Consider the following 20,936-nt stretch of genomic DNA (forward strand, 5'->3'; position numbering starts at 1 on the left):
GTCCTCCTCCCCTCCTCCCCCCTACCCCGCCTACATCAGCGCACAGCCTCGCCTTAGGCTGCACCCCCACATGGCACCACCAAGCCCTGCGCCCTGCTCCAGGGCAGGGGTGAGGGGCTCCTTGTGCCCCTCTCCTCCCCCCTTCCCTGCAACCATCCCCCCAGTTTTCCTGTACCCATTCCCCGGCTCCTGACCATCCCCCTCACTCTCCACCCCCTCTCCCCTCCCTATACCTCCTCCTGACCTCCCCTGTTCCCCGATTCACGATTACAGGTGTCCTGGCCCTCGTCCCCCACTGGACACTGCTCCCACCATCTCACCTCCAGACCTCTCAGGCCTTGTCCTCAGTCACAGCAACCCCTTCATTCCCCGTGCAGAAGCACGGTGGAGGGCCTTCCTCACCCCCACCCGCCCCCCTCATCCTGTCCAGCCCCAGGGCTGCTCTAGTCCAGCCCCTCTCTCCCTCCCCACCGCCCCCGCCTGGCCCCCTGCACCTTCCCCTCTTCCACTCGGCAAAATCCTCCCAACTTGGGATACGTTCCTGTTTCCACACTGAACACAGCTTTACTTTTTATAGTACTCGTCTCTCTGACAGAGTCGATGTGCAGCCACGGCAGGTATTTACAGTGGACGTGTGCAAAGTGCTAATGCTGGACCCGCAAGAAGCCACCAGCACAGCTGGGATAGAGCATGCTCTGTCCCACCTGCCTCATGCTGCTTGAGCCTCTCCGCAAGGAGGGAGGGTGTGGACCGAGTCCTGTTTGCATAAGAGCCATCATGAGAGCGGGACAGATGCCTCCTGCCCCAGCTGCCAGGGCGGGTGGGTTCCGCGTTTGGTGGATCTTTTCCTCCTTGGATATGGTTGCATTTGGACACCACATTCTGAGAGGAGAAGGAGCCCACAATTAAGTGGCCGTGGAGAGTCACCAGATTTGCAGTGACAATACTCCAACAGTGACAGTTACAAGTTCCCATTCATTTAGAACACCCCACCCCACCCCCGGGGCCATTTACATGCCTCTTCCCATCTGGTCCAGGATCACTGAGGTGCTCACAGGCCAGGTTACCTGCCCAGGTGGAACCGAGGTCCAGCCCAGGGGGGTTCTGATGCCAAGCCCTGTCATCTCCCCCATACTTCATTGAGGTGTACTTTACATATGTAAAGTGCACACATCTACCTGTCTGCCTGGCTTGTCACATTTGTACCCACCTGTGTGACCACCACACAGATCCAGATGGAGCATTTCCAACAACCGAGTGCCTCTGAGCCCCTTCCACCCAACCCACCACGAGAGGCACCACACCCTGACGCCCCCACACAGACAGTCCCACCTGCCCTCCAGCTGCCATCCATGGAACCAGGTGGGGTGCAGACTCTGGTGTCTAGCTTCTCTCAGCCAGCATCACTCTTTTGAGACATCTACGTTATCAAGTGCATCAGTAGTTCATTCCTTTCTATCATGAGTAACTTTACATTGAATAAATATACCAGTCTGCCTATCCATCCACCTGTCCATGGGCATTTGGGATGTTTCCATTTTATTCCGTCAATGAATAAAGCCACTATGAACAATGCTGCACATCTTTTTGGTAGACAAAGGTATTCATTTCTCTTGAGTAGATCCTTAGGAGTGGAGTTGCTGGGTCCTAGAGTAGATTTACATTTAACTTCAGTAGAAAGTGTGACATGACAGTTTTCTGAAGTGGTGGTTTTGTGTTACACACTGACCACAAAAGCGTGAGAGGTCGGCTGTCACAGCACTATCAACTGCTGATGTCGTCAGTCTCTGGAATGGCAGGTGTGCAGTGGGATTCACTGAGGTCTATTTGCATTTCTCTAATGACCAATAATGATGAGGAACTTTCCATTTGCTTATTGGCCATCTGTGTATCTTTTATAAAGTACCTGTTCAAGTGTCTAGCACATTTTTTTTTTGGTTGTCTTTTTATTATGAAGTTGTGAAATGCTTTATTTCTTTCCTAGATATAGTACTGCAAATATTTCTCCAAGTCTGTGACTTGCCTTTTTATTTTCATAAGAATATCTGGAGGCTGGCCTGTTAGCTCAGGCGATTAGAGCTCAGCCTTGTAACACCAAGGTCAAAGGTTCAGTTGCCCATACTGGGGAGCCACCAAAAAAAAGGAGAGAAAAAACATACATATATATCCATTTTTAATATTCTAAAGAAAAGTTTACATTGTTTTACTTTTTATTTTTCTCAGTAGCATAGGAAAATAATAAACTAAGGAAAAAATACACATTAACACCTAAACTTTTCAGTAACAATATATTTCACATAGTAAGAATTTAATACAGATTACTTTTTTCCCCAGTGTTTTTTAATAAATCTGATTGTATATTGTGGAATCAGTAAGTGTCAAGAATGAACCAGTCTAAAGAAAATTTCCTGTAGAATAACCCCCTACACCACACCACCGTGCGCAGCACACGACTGTTAAAACCCAAAAGCCTCCACAGAGACACCAGACTCAACACTGACCAATCTCCACAAGGCAATGTTGATGAGCAAAAGTCTATAACTTTGAAGTCCAATTTATCCATTTTTTCTGCATGATTTATGCCTTTTATGTCCTTCCTTGCCCACTCCAAGTCGTGAAGATCTTCTCTAGAGTTTTCCTGTAGAAGCTTTAGAATTAGCTCCCACTCCCAGGTCTCTGATACATCTCAAATTATGTGTGCACACACACTCCGCAGGGTACCCGCTGGCACCCACAGCCTTCCTTTTTCCATGAAATTGCACAGGGGCCTGTGTCCAAAACCCAGCAACCAAGAGGTGCGAATCCCCCTCTGGATTCTCAATCTCGTGCCGCGACCGTGTCCCCCTCAGTGTGGGCTGCCATCACTTCCTGGTCAGTTTTGAGACATGGGCAGGAGAGGCTCCAGTTTTGTTCTAGCCTATCTTGGCTATTTTAAGTCCTCTGCATTGCCATATAAATTTTAGAATCTGATTGTCAACTTCTATGACAATCCTGCTGGGTTTCTGACTGGGGCAGCGGTGAATCTATTTATCAGTTTGGACAGAATTACTATCTCCACCATGTTGTCTTCCATTCCACGAATACAATGTATCTCTCCTTTTACATCTTCTTTGATTTCTCTAATTTAAGTATAAGGATCTTATACAGCTTTCATTCCATGTACTCCTGGGTATTCGCTGTTTGGGGTGCTGCTGTTAATGGTACATACCCTAATCTCCTAATTGCATGTCGCTGGCATGTAGACTTACACACGATCTGGCAACTGACCTTGCATCCTGCCATCTCGCTGAGCTCACAGGCCGCTTCCAGGCACGTCTGCAGACTCCTTTGGATTCCCAACACACGCCAGCATGTCTCTCTGAATCCTTTGCTCACTTGCTCCCTCTCCACACTTGATGCTTTCTTTTCCTTGCCTTTTTGCCTGATTGGAGCTGCCAATCACTGGGGGACGGAGGTGGTGCGACAGACACCCATGTCACGTTCCTGACCATCCCAGACAGTGGGAATAATATTACACCGTCCTCTACCCAAAGCCCACACAAACGTCCAAATCAGCCTGAGGGCAATAAGACTTTGCCGTGACACTAGCGGTCTCCTGGATGAAATGCAGTGACAAGCCCATGGCCCACGTCTGTGGCAACACCTCCGCTGCAGGAATAACCTCATGGGAGGCTAAGACTCTGCACCTTGACTGGGACTGTCCTGGGTAACTGACTGCGCCCAGCAGAAAAAATAGAAAAGCTGAAATTAAATCAAGTATACTTGCAGAATTTCAATAGTGACCATCCTTCACTCGCTGAGCCAACTATCTCAGGCCGAGAACGCCTGGGGAAAGCACAGTCCCAGTGACCTGGGGCTGCACCCAGTGCTCCCTGCCGAGCTTCCAAAGGCTGGTTCAGTTGTATGCACTGCCCAGTGCCACAGGTGTTATGGTGAAACTGTGTCCTCCCAAAAAAGAGAGATGGTGGAGTCCTAACTCCCAGGAGCGCAGAATGTGACTTAACTTGGAAACAGAGCCTTCACAGAGGTGATCAAGTTAAAAGGAAGTCATTCAGGGGGGCCCAATCCAACAGGACTATTGTCCTTACAGAAAGGGGAGACTCAGAGACAGAGTCAGACACACGCAGGGAGAACACCACACAAAAGTGAAGGCAGCGATCCGAGTGCCGCTTCCACAAGCCAAGGAACCACTAGCAGCTGGGAGACGATAGATCACCCACCGGCCGCAGAGGAAACCTGCCCTGCCTACACCTCATCTTAGACTTCTGGCCTCCAGAACTGTGAGGAATAATTCTCTGTTGCCTAAAGCCCCCAGTCTGTGGTCCTTAGTTATGGAAGCCCCAGGAGATTCATACAACAGATATCCAAATGAGAGCAGTGTTTTCAGCGTAACTTGTAAATAAACCGACTCACTAGTTAAAATGACTGTAATGTCTGGGGACCAACTCCAATGACACAGACAACCGCTGTCCAAGATGCTGGGAAGGCAGAGTGTGGCACGTGTGAGTTTAGGCGGCAGCAGCTGTGACTCCTGGAGGCCACCCTGTAACACTAAGGGACAGAGACGAGGCAGGACTTCCAGGCCACCCCATCTCTCTCCACTGTGGGTCTGCACAAGGGCTGAGGCCATGTGGTCACCTAAGCTAGGCTCACCTCTGCACGTTTCTGCCCAACTGGGACAAGAGCCCAGTGCACATACAGCAGAACTCATGTGTGGCCCAGGCCGAGCCGGCCAACTATGACAGCACAAGGTGCAGGCTCAGCCCCAAGCCCTCGGACTCGATGGACAAGTCTTCTCGGCACTGCAGAGGGAGGTTATTTCTACCTGATTCACTGGGTTTAGTTATACATTCTAATGAGCCGCTCATAAATACCTCAGCAGAACCAGAGCTGAGTTTCTGGCAACAGAATCGAAAACTGGCAAACTGGGAAAAACAGGCAAAACAAATACAGATAAATTTGTTTTTAATAAAGGAGTTAATTTTCTTTCAATCCTATATAAAACAATAGCAATTAAAAACTTCATTTTTGAAAGTAAAATATTTACATATGAACAAGTAACTGTGCAAAATTTACATGAAAAAATGGAAAGACAGGGATTTCCTAAAAGACAAAATAAAAGGTGTAACAGTTCTCAGGTGTTGGTAAAAAATACTGATCAGCATTCAGTTCACACGCGCGCCAATTAAAGTCTAACATGAGAATTCACATGGAGAAAGCCAAAGTATTTACAATCATAAAAGTACTATCAATAGACAATTTAATACAATAACCTCTGAAAATATAAAGAACCAATTAGTATATTTGTAATAAAAAAATAGGTACAAAGAAGGGGCTTTGCTCTGGACGCCTGTAAAGTTGGCCCACAGCTTGCATACAGTCTCTTAGCAAAATAATTATAGTTTACATAGCCATCTGTATGTTATGTGCCAAAAATTATGTACAATTACTGACAAAACACACCAGCCATTTTCCAACACTTGATTCACACCAAGAACAGTCTTTTGATGATTCTTCTCAACTTTGATTTTATTTAATCTAAGTTTCCACTTTTAGCTAAAAAACACAGTGCAAGTAAAATATATTTATGCTGAAAAGGTTTTCATTTCTCTCAACTTTACAGCTTTACAAACTATAGCAAACAAAATGCATTTGTACAGATGCTGACCACACATTCAAGAGGAACCCACCTCGCTGGCTCCAGCCTCTACTAAACAGAAATGTGACTACACTCCGAGGCGATGGTGATACCGTGAGCTGCAGGTTCCTCAAGAATTCTGAAAGGGGTGGGGAGAAGGGGAGAGGGAGTAAGATAAATAGTCTGAAAAATCAGTTTGCTTTGCCAACTGACTGTTACAAAATAAAATAAATGAAATGAGGTCGCTGGCTGTAGACACACACCTACAGCGAAGATAGGTTGAACTGAACTCAAATGCACAAGTAAGGTACAAACTGCTACGAGCTGACAGAGGGCGGCTCATTATTTGCTAAATGATTCCGTCAGTCTTTATATATGGCTTGTTTGGCAAGAAGGCCACTCAATCAAAGATGAGTTAAAATTTAATTGTCCTTTAAGAATATCCACAGGCCTCTGTATTCTCTCTGTTACAGAAAGGTATTTTTTTTCATACTGAAGAGTTGATTTAGAAACAGGAATATAAAACTGTTCCATTGTAAAGAGGTGGCTGTTTTTTAAACAATATCCCATTTGCTTGTTACAAAAAGGCGTCATTTGCAAATATATAAAAACGTCCCCAGGCGTCTCCATCAGACACACTCTGCTCCTCCTGCGTCACTTAAGGAATGCTTTGTAGAGCAACAGTGAATGGCTTGTCTCGCGCTCATTTTCTAAACAAAATATGAGGTCCCTGAGGTTGACTCGCGTGATTCTTTGCCGCGTGAACTGTCTGGGGGTTCCGACGCCGGAGCTGCCTGGGACCGCCGAGCCTGGGCCCGAGCCCTGGTGACAAGAAAGGAGAAGACAGTCGTGTTAGTGGTGCTGGAGGCGGGTGGAGACAGGAGGCAAGGGGGCAGCTCAAGTGTCCCCAAAACATGTCTCAAGGACCCTGACTCTGGAGGAGGCCTGGCATGGCACAGGCCTAAGGGGAAAGGGGAGGGCAGAAGGCCCCACGCCACACCTTCAGGACCAGCGCTCCAGGGCACACACTCAGAACACTACCCCTCGATGACCCACAAAGCTCAGACTCCGGCCCTGGGGCGTGAGACAGGACAAGATAGTGGTTCCTGACCTCCATGTGGCCATAGCAAGGCTGTCCAGGGGGCTCAGGTAGGGGACCAAAGCCACGCCCAATGCCACAGCTAGGGCCAGCTGAGTCATCCCCACTTGGAGGATAAAGGCACTGGGTCTGAATTTCTGGACTGAGTGGGTTGGTGGTCAGCTGGGAAGGCCGGACTGCTCAGTGGTTATGATGGTGATCCGTGGCCAAGATGGGGCTCCCTTCTACCCTTTGCAGGGCCCTAGCTGCACAGACACCCGGCTCCGCCGGTCCCTCTAACAACCAGCTATCTTCTGAGCCTTCTCAGATGCCTTCCTGCTGAGAGGAATGGAGTTGATGCGGTTAGTTTTCTGCAACGATTGCATCGCCACTGAGCAGCAGCATCCAGTAGTTTCATCATGTCACCGTCTCCATCCGAAACCTGCTAGGCACAAACCACAGAACTCCACGATGGCTCTCGGTTTTCCATGTGGCACAAAGATGAGCGTCTGCATCCTCGTGACTAAAGCTGCTTGTGCACATTTTAAGTGATATTCACTTGGAAGTAACGAGCTCCACCATGAGTGCTGGCAGGAGCCTGCTGTGAGAAGACGCAGTCACAGCCAGCAGCCAGCAGGTAGCAGGCGAGGCCCACAGCCTGTCACCGCAGTGTCCCTCCTCCTGCACCTGCTCAGGTTGGGCGCCCAACTGCCTTCCTTCTTGCGGTCTCCTAAGACACGCATCTATGTCTCTGGCCCTTAATGACGTGCTCTTTGTACGTGTGAGATTCAAAGAGAAGAGGGCATGTCCCCCTGTCAGACGCCCTCAACCATAGAGGTCCTATCTTCGGTCCCAGCCTCCAGATCCCTTTGGTGGCTACTTTCTCTCGTTTGAAAGAACTATTTAGGTTTTTTGGTAGTTTCCTTTAGTCTCCATAACAGCCTTAAAGAAGCATTTCATGAAAGAGACAAACCAAGCACCCGCTTTATGGGTGAAAATAAACAGTGAAAAGGAACGAGGAGGGCCATGGGACCCCATCTCCAGGAGCCCCCCCTGGCAGTGGCCAAGCACAGCAGGAACACCAGCTGCCCTTCTGAGGGGCGCCTGATGGTTTGGAACATGAACCGCCACCAGGAGAACGTGGCAGGGCATGGAGCAGACACCGGTGTCTGGAAAGAAAGCCAGGAGGGAAACGGAGAGCTAGAGCACAGCAGAGGGAGGACTGCTTTTCTCTTCTCTCCAGCTGTTCTTAGAATTGTCAGAACAAATGGCATCCCGGTGACATGGGAGCCTCATCTGGATCCAAACCTTCCCCTCCCGTTCACACATGCGGCTGAGGGCGGCAGGCTCCACATTTCTACACTGGCCGTCACCTTTGTTACACACTGGTCCACACCTGACCGCAGGGCTCTTGACAAAAAACCCTAGTGGCACCTCTCAGAGGCCCTGCCCAGACAACAGGCCGAAACATGTTCTGTGACACTTGCTACACATTTTGGACTGTATTTAATGTTTATACTTTCAGAATAATTCAACACCAAAATCAGGGCTGGGAAGAGGTGAGGTGCTTGTCTCAGGTGCAAAACTTAAGGGATGCTGAAGTCAGAAATCAAGATAAATATCTTAATGCAAAATCCAAACTCACCAATAGGCATGTGTCAGCACGACCAAGAGCAGGCGCCACCTCTGGGCTCAGTGCAGCCACCCCAGCCCACAGTTCCCTCCCGGGCCACAGCACCTCCTGCGCCAGCGCTGATGGTGAACTCAGCCGTCACATGTCCACAAGAACCAGGAATTCTTACAGTTCTAGGGTTTTTATACACACAACTGAATTCTTCTTAAATCTTTTTTAAAAAGCCAAGCCTGTTCTCAAATACACCCCACTAGAGACTCTAGTCATGTGGAAGCACCACAGCTCCCCGCCCCCTGGAGGCCGTGCACTTGCCACTTTGCTCCAGGGCCTGGGATAATATCGCTCTGTGGGTAACCCCGGCTGGGCAGAGGTTCCTCTGCTAATTTTTTCTACTCCTCTGAAGATGGAGTAGAAATCTAACTGGAATTTAACCTTTAGACCCACGACAGGGGCCAGCTAGCTGAACCATGGAGCATCCTCTGAAGACTGTCTATGCCAGGCCCTCACGGCACTGGCAGTGGCTTACTTCTCTAGGCTTATTCAAAACCCCAACGGGCTGTGCCCACAGCAGGTGCAGCAGCCCAGGGTGGGAAGTAGGGACAGTTCACCCAGCCCACGGGGAGGAGAGAGCCTGGCCAAGTCTCAGAAGCCTCTGTGGAAGCCTTGCAAAGAAGCACCCAAAGGGACCATCAACAGTGCAGGAACCTCCTCGGCCACTCTTGAGAGGCTGGAGCATGTGCTCGCTGTCCAGCACAGCCAGCATGACCTGAAGCAGGACCTGAGATGACAGAAAGTCTACGAGGGCAGGCGCCACCACTCGACCACGGGAGGTGCTGACCCAACCTTCCATAACACTGCCACTCAGTGACCCTGGACATGTGGTGAGAACTTGCTAAGTCCCAGTCCTCTGTAAGACGGTGCCGGGAACATTCACCCTACCTGGTCACAGGGCTGTCAAAAGGATCACATAAAAGGAGACCAATATTCCAGCTGTCAAACGTATTGTGATAAATCTGACTGCCACACACACTCTACATAGAAACCAAATGGAGAGCTGGCTGGTCAGCTCAGCTGGTTAGAACACGGTGTGATAACACCAAGGTCAAGGGTCCCTATCCCCACCAAAAAAGAAAAAAAAAAGAACTGCCTTCCATCCACACCGCCCCGGCTCGGGGTCCGTGCACAGCACAAGGTGGCCCTGCACCAACGTCCACCAGAGGAGGCAGCTCCGGGATCCCTCACACTCCCGGGACACCCACCCAAACCAGCTGGAACGTTACACCCCAATGCCGTTCGCACCCCAGCAGCTTACTCGGGAGGAGAAACATCCACACCAGGAGGCGCAGGGCCCAGGTGTCTTTATTGCACCAAGGAGCCGCCACTCAAGCACTGGCCGAGAGCTCTGCACCCACAGCAGCCCCAGGACACCAAGTAGAAAGTGGCTCTTCAGGAGCGGGGTGAGCATTTCTCATCTGCTCCAGCCGTTCCACTGTCCAGCCAGACGACAGTGAGCAACTTGGGTCAAAGTGGCAGCTGGTACCAGCAGTGTCGGTGCGGCTTAGCACCAGTTCCAGCCACTGGCTCTGCACCCTCCCAAAACTCACTCTCAGCCCTTCTCTGCTGCCTGCCGCCCATGAAAAGCCACACACACATACACGCGGCCAGGTCATCTGCCGTGCATTTAAAAGAGCAGTAGTTATAATAAATCACTCAGATATGCAGATGAAGGAAATGAACATAGCTTCCAGGAGGCCAAGGCCAATGCAGCTGCCCTGTTCAATGACTCCCAGTAACTCTCACAGGAACAATTCAGAACAAGAAGGGAAAACCAAATCTCCACAGAGACCACGCCACTCGCACAACAAGAAGACAGGGAACACAAACTTCAGAGTGACTGCAAGCGAGAGAAGAATCAACACACCCCAGTGCGTGACCTCCCATCCTGCTCCCCAGCACGGCTGCATGGTAAAGACAGACAGAGAACAAGGCAGGCAGACAGAAGAGGAGACGGTGGGGCTGAGATCAGTCGAAAAGCACTGCCAGCAACACTAAGTCCCTAGATGTCTTTGAGCCCTACAGAGGTATCCAGGCTGGTCAGAGCCCAGGCCACGGGGAAGGGAGCCCGAGCTGTGAGGAGGGGTCTTCAAAGGGCAAAATGGAACGTTCTGAGAAGAGCCCTTCACAACTGGAGAGGCGAGGAGTAAACGGGGAAATTTTAGTTCCTGCAAAAGAAGAGACCTCACAATCAGAGGACACAGGGCCCATCCTGTAGGAGGCAAAGTCATCCCTGGGCTCAACCACCTGGGCTTCCCAACACCTTCAGAAGAGGGCACAGTAAACAACAGACCCTCGCGAATCCATGAAGAACCACTGTGAAAAGTCAGGAAGTGATATTCCACACGTCAAAAACAGAGTCAGCCTAGAGAAGCAGGAAAAATCTGTAAGACCACACTTTCAAAAAAATAAAATATATTTAATTGAGCTTGTAATGATATGAAAATCACCTTGAATCAAAAACTAGGAAATAGATTTTTAAAAAGAACAGCAAACAAAATGGGAGAAATGAGAGCTGACTAAACTCAAGAAAGAAATGGAAAGAAAGGACACAGTTATCTCAGAAAGGAATAAATTACAAGGACCAGGTGGAGAGCCGCAAATGAGATGCATTAAGGGCACTGAAGAAGGCAGGAGGGCAAGAAAATGAAAGCAAGGTAAAGAAAAGTGTAGAGAGGGTTGGGGAAAACACTGAAAAGGAAGACAGCCGAGAAGGAAGAGTTTTCATGTGATCGGGAGTCCCTGAAAACAAAAAATGATACAACAGAGCAGAACTAATATTCAAGCTATAATCCAAGAAAACTTCCCAGATACAAAAAAGACCAAAATCTACACAATGGAAGGGTCCAACGGGTACCTGGGACAATCAATGATGAGACATATCATCATAAAACCATTATTTTCTAAGATGAAGATGAGGTCGCTAAATGAAAAGAAAACACAACATACAGAGGCAGAAGAGTGCACCTGCCATCCAGCTTTTCAAAACCAACATACAAAGCAGGGCGACATGGAACAGCATTGAAAACACAAACCCTCAATGGAGGAAAGCACGGGCCAGCCTCTTACAGCTGCCCTCAGATCGAGGCTGCAGAGAACAGCTTGAACAGGTGGCACAGCGGGGAGGGGTCTGCACCAAGGCCTCCGCCCAAGGATGTGCGCGGTCCACGGGGGAATGGGAGCTGCGGCAAAAAGATGGGCAGCAGGCACGGGGGACCCTGCGGCGCCGGCCACCGGGTAGCAGAGGTGAGGCAGGGCAGAACAGCAGGAGGGGAGGCAGGAAGTAAAGAACACGGAACCAGCTCACAGTCACAGGCCAGTCACAGTGCAGGGGACGAACACCCACAAACATCGGTAAGCTACACAGTGAGGAGTTAGGTAAAACACAGGGGACTGAGGGTGTTTAACAGGCTTAAGAACAAAAGTAACCAGGAGAATGCAAACACGAACCCTCCTAAATACCAAAAAAAATTAAAGATAGAAAAATGCACACCGCATAGAAAAAGAAACGCAGCAAATGTAAAAAAAAATATCATGACAGAGTCAAGACCAAACACACCAGTCACACCAATAAAAGTGAGTGAACTTTACTCACCTCTTGAGAGAAAAGGGCTGTCACTTTGGCTTATGAGACAAGACCCAGCCCTATGTGATATACGGACACACATAAAACAAAGTGACCCAGAAGGCCAGGAATGCAGGGAGGCACACAGGAGCTATGGCTAACGGGGTGGAGAGCAGGGAGCAAGCCAGCACAGCCCAGAGAAGAACCCCGGCCCCAAAGCTCTCGACAAAGATGGATACTTCAATGCTGAGTCACAGCCAACAGTGAAGACGTAACACTTACGAACATTTATGTACCAATAACACAGCAACCCCCTTCACGAAGCAAAAACTGTAGCAGACGCAAAGAGATAAAGACAGAGACTCAACACCACACCCACACCAAAGGAACCAAGGAGACGAAACAATCAGGGAGACAAGACTAAACGACATCATCCGCAAGGTGCCTCTCAGAGATACCTATCGAGCTCCACATCCCAATCATATACCCTGTTCTCAAGCAACCACAGCACATTCATAAAAACTAATCCCGGGGCCGAGCCCACGGTGCACTCGGGAGAATGCGGCGCTAGAAGCACAGGGACGCTCCCGCCGTGGGTTCTCCCGCGGGTTCGGATCCTATATAGGACTGGCCAGTGCACTCACTGGCTGAGTGCCGGTCATGAAAAAGACAAAAAAAAAAAAAAAGAAAAAGAAAGAAAAACTAATCCTGTACCACCCATCAGGAAACATGATGGCACATGCTGGGGAGTCTGGGGGGTAACCTGACAAAAGCTGACAAAGCTGTATGTGCACCCAGAGCCTGGCCTGTGATCCCAGCCTCGAAGCTCCCTCACAGATGCACCTCCAAAGACACACATGTGCAAGGTCAGGAACCACAGCACTGCTCATCACTGAGTGATGCTGAACATGACCTCGATATGCACAGGTGAGAAGAGGCTGAATAAGCTATGGTACCTCATTCAGTGAAGTGCCACCAGCTGTAAAAAGAACGAGGATGCTCTCTCTGAGATGACATGGAGCCAGAGCCAGGATACACTGTTAAGTGAAAAGAGCAAACTGCAAAGGGGTGTCTGTCTCTAATGCACCACCTTACAAGTAAGAGAGAAGAGGATATAAGAAGATATGCATTTCTGCAGGGACCGGAAATGGGTGAAAGAATGAGAGGTGGGGCTGGAGGAGGAGGAGGAGGAGGAGGGATGGGGGAGGCAGGAGGAGGAGGGAGGGGGGAGGCAGGAGGAGAAGGAGGGGTGGGGGAGGAGGACAAGACAGGATGGGGAGGAGGAGGGGGCAGGGGCAGCACCTCTCTTTCTGTAGAACTCAGACTTAGAATCATGGCAATGTTGCACCCTGGGGAAAAAAAAACAGCCAAGATGTGGGGAATCCAAACAGACAACAAATAGTAAGGAAGGAATCTCAACTGTGCGACAAATGAGTGACACTGCTGCTGTGAAAGAGGTGGGCAAGGAGAGAGCTGATCTAAGTAACTTCCAGTGCAGTGTTTTGACTTTTAAGGCTAAGTACACAAAGAACCATACAGAAATACGACACTGGAAGAAACCTGTGCTGTTAGACTGGAACCTGAAGTCTGAGTATAAATCTGCGTTTCCAGTGCAGGTGCAGCCAGAAAGAAACAAGTGAATGTTTGAGTGGGTGGGTGCGTGTTGTGTGCATGTCAGTGAGGGTGTGTATGTGTCAAGGTTAGTAAGTGTTGAGGGTGTGTGTGTTGTATGAGTGTGCTGAGCGTGGGTGTACAAATGTGAGTGTGTGAATGAGCGTGAGAGTGTGTGCGTGAGCACACACACACGTCCCCAGTTCTACCTCTGGGACACCCAGGAGCGACGAGCACTCCCAGAGCCCAGACCCTGGTCTTGAACACCATCTACAACAAAGGGGTCCAGGCTCCTTTCTCCTTGGAGAAAGAGTTGAATCCACAGCAATGACAGGGAAAATATAAGATGCACCTGCAAAACTGTGGTGTCAGAAAGTGAGCAAACCTTGAAAAAAGGTTGGGTCATGTCAAAAGGACACAGGAACTAACCCGAAGGAGCAGAAAACAAGCAAAGCTTGGGCCATTCAAGCAACAAAATAAATAGGTGGGAGTAACAGATTATGACCTACAGAATCAAATAAATATCCATGCAAATAATGCAAGTAAATAACTGAGTGAGTAAGTGGGGGAGAAGAGAGAGCTCTCTTTATAGTAGAATTCCAATTAATAAAAGTAAACAGAAAGACAGAGTAGAAATCATCACAGCAATACCTGACGCAGGCAAGAACCACCACTGAACGTTAAACACAGTGGGAGAAAATGTGATAAGAAACAGGATGTTAGCATAGTCTCCAAGTGTCCCTGTAAGATGCTTAGTCATTACATGGAAAAAAAAAATAGTAACTTTACAGCAGAGAAACCTGGCAGACCCCACTCTAGCCAAGAGTTCAAAGTTGTCAGCAGCAATGGGACAGGAGAGATGTCAGGAGCCTCCTGCTATAATTTGCAGAGAAGGATACAGCATCACCTCTGTGACATGCCAGCCAGAACCAAACAACCTGGCTCTCATCGTGAGGAAACGTCAGACAAACCTAAATTAAGGAACATTCTACCAAATAACAGACAAGGACTCTTCAAGGTGTCAAGGTCATGCAAGACAAGGGAAGCCTGGGAGCTGCCACAGAGTGGAGGGGACCAGGTAGACAGGACAGCCAAGTGCTCTGTGGCTCCTGGACAGGGTCCTGGCACAGGACAAGGACGTCAGAGAAGAATGGAGGAAATCAAATAAGGAGAAAATGTTTGCAAAAGACACATCTGATTAAAATATACAGGGAACACTTAAAACTCAATGGTAAGAAAAGAAATGATCCGATTAAAAAATGAGCAAATGACCTGAACAGATGCCTCACCAAACAAGACACACAGATGGCAAACAAGCACATGAAAAGATGCTCCATATCCTATGTCATCAGGGAAATGCAAATTAAAACCACGATGAGACACCACTGCATGCCTATTAGAATGGCCAAAATCCAGAACACTGACAACACCCAACAAGGACAGGGAGTGGCAGAAATTCACTGCTGGTGGGGACACAAAATGGTGCACCACATCAAAACACAGCCTGTCAGTTCCTTACAAAATTAAACACACTCTTACCACACGATCCAGCAACTGCACTCCTTCGTGTTTACCAAAGAAGTTGAAAACTTACGTCCACACAAAAACCTGCACACGGATGTTCATGGCAGCTTCATTCATAATTGCCCACACTTGGAAGCCACCAAGATGTCCTTCAGTAGGTTAATGAATAAACTGTGGTGCATCCAGACAATGGAATATTATTCGGTGCTAAAAAGAAATGAGCTATCAAGCTATGAAAAGACATGGAGGAGACTTAAATGCGTGCTACTGAGTGAAAGAAGCCAATCTGAAAAGGCTACACACTGTGTGACTCCAACCATATAACATTCTGGAAAAAGCAAAACCATGGAAAGAATAAAAGGATCAGGGCTTGCCAGGGGCAGGGGGGAGGAGATGAACAGGTGGAGCACAGAAGATTTTTAGGGCAAGAAAACTGTATGATACTGGAATGGTGGACAAATGTCACTATACATTTGTCAAAACACACAGAATGTACAGCACCAAGAGTGAACCTAGCTTTGGACTTCGGCTGAAAATGATGTGTCAGTGTAGGTTCACCTATTTTAACGAATGGACCACTCCAGTGGGGGTGATGACAGCAGGGGAGACCATTCCCATGTGAGGACAGGGGTATGTGCAGAATCTCTCAACTTTCCCCTCACTTTTCTGTGAACCAAAAAATGCTCTAAAAATTAAAGTTTGGGCTGGCCTGTTAGCTCAACTGGTTAGAGCATGGTGCTGATAACACCAAGGTCCAAGGTTCAAACCCTGCCAACCCCCCCAAAAAAAATTTTTTTTTTAATTTTTTTAAGTGTATTAATTTTTTAAAACTTAAATTCAGAAAAAATATCAAATAAGGTTGTTAGTGAATAGTATCATACCAATGTTTAACATTAGGGGAAACTGGGTAAGGGATACAGTGAGTTGTCCCTCACTACTCACAGGGGATTGGTTCCAGGAATCCCCAGCGGATACCAAAATCCAAGGATGCTTAAGTCACTGGTATAAAATGGTGTAGTATTTGCATATAACCTATGCACATCTTCCTGTATACTTTAAATCATCCCTAGATTACTTATAATACCTAATACAATGTAAAGGCTATATAAAATAGTTGTTATGCTGTACTTTTTTTTTTTTTTTTTGGAAGATGGCCATATTTCTTATGTGCATTTTTTTTTATTGTTGTATTGTTACTTTTTTTATTTTTCTGAATATTTTCAATCCACAGATGGCTGAATCCACTCATAGCTGACCCATGTGAATTGCACAAGTCTACTACTCATATGTGGATTTTTTTTAATAAACGTATTGAAAAAACTTTGGTTAAGTATATCATGAATGCATAAATATACCTAACCAAACAGTTAAGTAGCCTACCTAACAGTAGTATATCGGCAATTAAGGAGTTAAACAGTTAAGTTCTGGAGGAAGCAGAAGTTGTGTGCGGACTGAGCAGGGGTCAGTGCCCCAACCTCGGCCCCATTTGTTCAAGGGTCAACTGCAGTTCAAAATGAAAAGTTTTCTTAAAAAAGAAAAAGACTTGCCATCTGGAAATAATCCTAAATTAAAAAAAGAAATATTGAGCATAATTATCTCTGACAAAGAAAGGTATGTGGAGGATTTTTTTAATTCCAGATTTTGTGTTAATCATTACACACATAACACACAAATGTCCATAAAGTTCAAAACTAGCAAACCAAGCCATGGAAAACACAGTGTTTGGTGAGATGTCTCGTTCGTTCAGCAACACTTTTCTGAAATTCTCCCCTTTCCCACTGCCTCCTGTGGGTCCTCTGTCTGTTCCGCTTTCACAACATTCCACGCTCTTCCACCCCACACCTTCCTTGTTTGTTCACAAGTACATACTTTTTCTATCCTTTAGAGGTTACTCTGGGTATTTCAACACTTAAGTCAAAAGTTAATCAACAGGCCTTTCCCATCTACCCTCTCCTCCTGGGACAGGGACGCCAACCACTACAGTGGTTGGGAAACTGGCTCCACTGAGCAGAAAAACCAATACATCAAGAACGATAGGAACTAGAGTCCTGGCTGTCTGAGAAGGGACCTACAAGCAAGGAGAGGGCCGGCTAGACAGAAGTCCCACACTACCAATCCAGGGCCTGGACATCCGCAGACAAGCCCCTGAGCCCAGGCTGCTCCAAGCGCCTGTGGGTAGCGGTGCCCAGCAGCAGTCAGCACATGTGGTGCCAGAACTCGGCCTCCACATGCCATCCTCCACCAGAAGGAACTACGGTTCCCTGGAGCAAGGGGCAGCGAGAGCACAGATGCCAGTCAACGATGTCGTACATGAAGGACGAGGGACACAAACACAGCTGCCAGCCAAAAGAAGCTTCCACTGATCCATCTAGAAATAATGAGAGCGCTGATTACAGCCCACTGAAAACAACAGGAATCCACAAGTCCACAACACTGGAGTGAATGAATGAATGAATGAATGAAAGAGGAAAGCTCTTCTTGACATTAGAAGACAACTAGTGAGTGCAGAAGGTGTGATGGTGACAGACCACCACAACTCAGCAAGCATCATGGTGGCAACTAGCACAAATGGTCTGGGAATGGAGGCTGAGGCTGGGTGTTGAGGCAGGAGAGGAACAGCCACTGCATGACACAGAGAAGCTCTTCATAATGTACTAGTAAGTACTACAGGAGTAGCAGCTACCACAGGGAGAAATATGGCCAACGCCTGCTTATCCTGCAGATCAAGGTTACGACCAGTAGTGGAGAGACCAACACAGGGCCTCCTTGTGTGTTACGCTGGGCAGAACTCAGCTCCGTAGCGGAGTATTTCTGCCATGGACACAATACCTGAGTTGGTCAACAGAAAAAATCAGACAGACCTAGGTTGAGGGTCATCCTCCCCACAGAAGGCCCATCCCCTTCAACACTGTCAAGAACAGGGAGAGTCAGGAGAGACTGAGGACACAGTAACTGACTGCGACACATTCCCAGCCACACAGCAGAGAGGCCTGCACAGGACGGCTGTTGAGACACGTGCAGCTCCACGGCTGGAGTTCACAGAGTAAACATGTGAGCGCCTGGGGTGACAGGCACCATGCCAAAAAATACACAAAGGCACGCACAAGCGCATGTGTGCAGAGACAGGGTGACGAGGCAGTATGGCAGGACGTTCACAATGAGAATCTGGATAGGGTTCTTTCTGCTGCTCTAGCAAGTTTTCTTTAGGTTTGAAAACTATTTAAACTGGAAGAAAAATGTTTTGAAAAAAGTTAATTGATACATTCTGGGAATGAAAGAGCAACTGCATAGCAAAACCCAAACCAGCAGACAGTGTTTGAAACAAAACTGACGAAGAGGAACCACAAGCACCCACAAGCCTGACCAGTATCACAACACAGCAGGGTAAATCAGAGCGAACGGGTACCCACCAGGCCTGCAACCCCCCGGAGCCAGCAAGTGAGTCTTCCAAGAAAGAGCAGCGGGTTTACCTGAGAGCAGTGGCTACACAGGGGCAGTGGGGATCCAGGGCGTGAGAACACTGACAACACTGCCTGCCAGGGCTCCCCACCAGCACAGGCCTCACACAGCAAAGCACCCACCAGGAGTGAAAGCAAAATTGAGCAGGACAGGGACAAGGGGGGCAAAGAAAGGTGCAGATGGAAACAGGGAGGGCACAAAGCCACCAGACCTCAGACAGCGAGGACCCAAGAGCAACCAGCAGGGGCTCTATGAGGCAGCAAACCTGCCTTGAACCATACCTCCTCTCACAGGTGAGGAGAACTAAACTCACATGACGGCGGCAGCAGCAAAGCATAAAGGTCAAATCCCACCCAGGTCAGTACGAGGAAAAAAAGAGAAGTGGCTGAAAGATACAACTAAAAACAGACCAAGGCCACAACATCCTACTGCAAACAAAGCAAAAAGCATTGAGAAAATGATAAAAGGCATGAAAGACCAACATAAATCAGAGGTAGCAAAACTTAAAAATGAGGTGACAAAGTCAAGAAAACTTGAAATAAAAATTCCATTTGCAAAATGAAGACTAAATTAAAAAGAACACAAAAGCAAGTAAAATACGCCAAATAATGCCTTAAGAGAAACAGAAGGTAAAAAGGATAAGAATAAGTTTTAAAAGAGAGATTAAAATGATTCAAGAGAAAGTAAAAAAATTTTAAAACAGATAAAGAAGATGATACATGAACAATAGGAGTCTCTAAAGAAAACAACAAAATGAGAACAGAACAAATATAAAACATAAAAAAATTATTATTAACGAAGATGTTCCTAAATAAAAAGATTTGAAACTGCACATCGAAAGAACACAACCTATACACCAAAGAATGCCAATACAGAATAACCAATACCAAGATACATTCCAGTAAAATTATTAGTCTTAAAAGAAAATCATTGGGCAAAAAACACACATGACATCCAAAGGAAATAATATTAGATCATCATCAGACTTTGACAGCATACTTCTACACCAGGGGAAAAAAATGTGAAGTAATGTATGTGAAACCCTGAAGGAAAGAAAAAGAAAGCCAAGGATTTTCTAGCCATCCAACAGCCCTTTAGGTATAAAAATCACAAACTTATCAACATGCGAGAGCCTGGGAGCGTTGTTCCCACGAGCCATTCCAGAAGAACCAGCAGAGACTGAGACCCAGAAAACCAAGGTGGCTAAAGAGACATCTACATAAAGACTGACCACAGCACCAAATATGTCATTATTTATGGAACTAAGATTAGAGGAGAGTGAACAGGGAGGGTAATAGCTAAGTGCTTTGGCAACGTAAATAAAGTAGATATAAAAATAGGCCCAATGGGAGAAAGCACAGTGCAGTAGGCTGAATCATGTCCCCAAACTCCCTGAAGCTTGAATTGTGACCTCAAGTTTTATGTATTAGAAACCTGGCTCCCACTGTGACTGTTAAGAGAGTGGGAAATCCTATTATGGTAATTGAAAGGTGGAGCCTCGAAGAGGTGATTAAAGGACTGTGCAGTAGTGAATGGATTAATAATGGTGGTCAGGGGCGTGGTTCTGAGGGCTTTAAAGGAAGAGGAGAGTCTGTCTCTCTCTCTCTCTCCTGCGCCATTTCACAGTGTGACACCCTGCGCATCACTGTCACCACCACCAAGACCCACACCAGATGTATGCCCCGGACTCTGGACTTCCTAGCCTCTGAAACTGTAAGCAATGAATTTCGTCTTCATTATAAATCACCCAGTTCTGTGTATTTTGTTATAAGCAACAGAAACAGACTAATACACACATGAACAAGAACTTCTGACTATTCTCAGTAATCATCATCAGTGGGTAGCCCTGGAGCTCCTACTCTCAGACCACATGGGTGGTTATGACGTGTGCATTTTAACTCTGTCATCTGCTATGCCCATGAGAACCAGGATTCTTTTCCTCTCTCTCTCTCCCCAGCTCTCCCCTCCCCTACCTCTCCAGCCCCCCAGCCCTGGGCAGCCTAGAACCAGGATTCTCAATGTGAAAGACAAAGATGTCATTCTGAACAGGGTGAGTAAAATCCTATACCTCTGGAATTGAATTACTTGACTTGGAGAGACCCATGTGAGCTCACGAGGTCTGGTCTGGTTTTTATGTTCATTTCTGAGCTCTGCCCATTCAAAAGGCCTAAAACCCCATTTGTGGTCTTCAAATGTCATTTCCCACGAGAAGAAACCAGTTCTTCATGCAGAAATGACTGTTTCAGGTCTGAAGCAGGAAGGGTGTGAGATGAGCTGAGACATCTTAACATTGCAGATGGCACAGACTCTCAGTGTCACATCTTTGAACATGACTCAGAAACCCACTTGGAGATGCTCCACTGGCCAAAGACGG

General features: G+C 47.4%; 1 protein-coding gene across 1 annotated transcript in view; it reads right to left on the reverse strand.

Annotated features, from left to right (window-relative positions):
* Positions 1–5,063: 5,063 nt before the first annotated feature.
* TAF4 (TATA-box binding protein associated factor 4) overlaps positions 5,064–20,936 on the reverse strand; it is a 76,433-nt gene continuing 60,560 nt past the window's right edge. The window contains exon 15 of the mRNA XM_063099850.1: positions 5,064–6,460. Coding sequence (XP_062955920.1) covers positions 6,293–6,460 — 168 coding nt within the window. The 3' untranslated portion in view covers positions 5,064–6,292. The remainder of the gene's footprint in view (positions 6,461–20,936) is intronic.

Source organism: Cynocephalus volans, chromosome 1 (genome assembly GCF_027409185.1).
Source record: "Cynocephalus volans isolate mCynVol1 chromosome 1, mCynVol1.pri, whole genome shotgun sequence".
Lineage (NCBI taxonomy): Eukaryota > Metazoa > Chordata > Mammalia > Dermoptera > Cynocephalidae > Cynocephalus > Cynocephalus volans.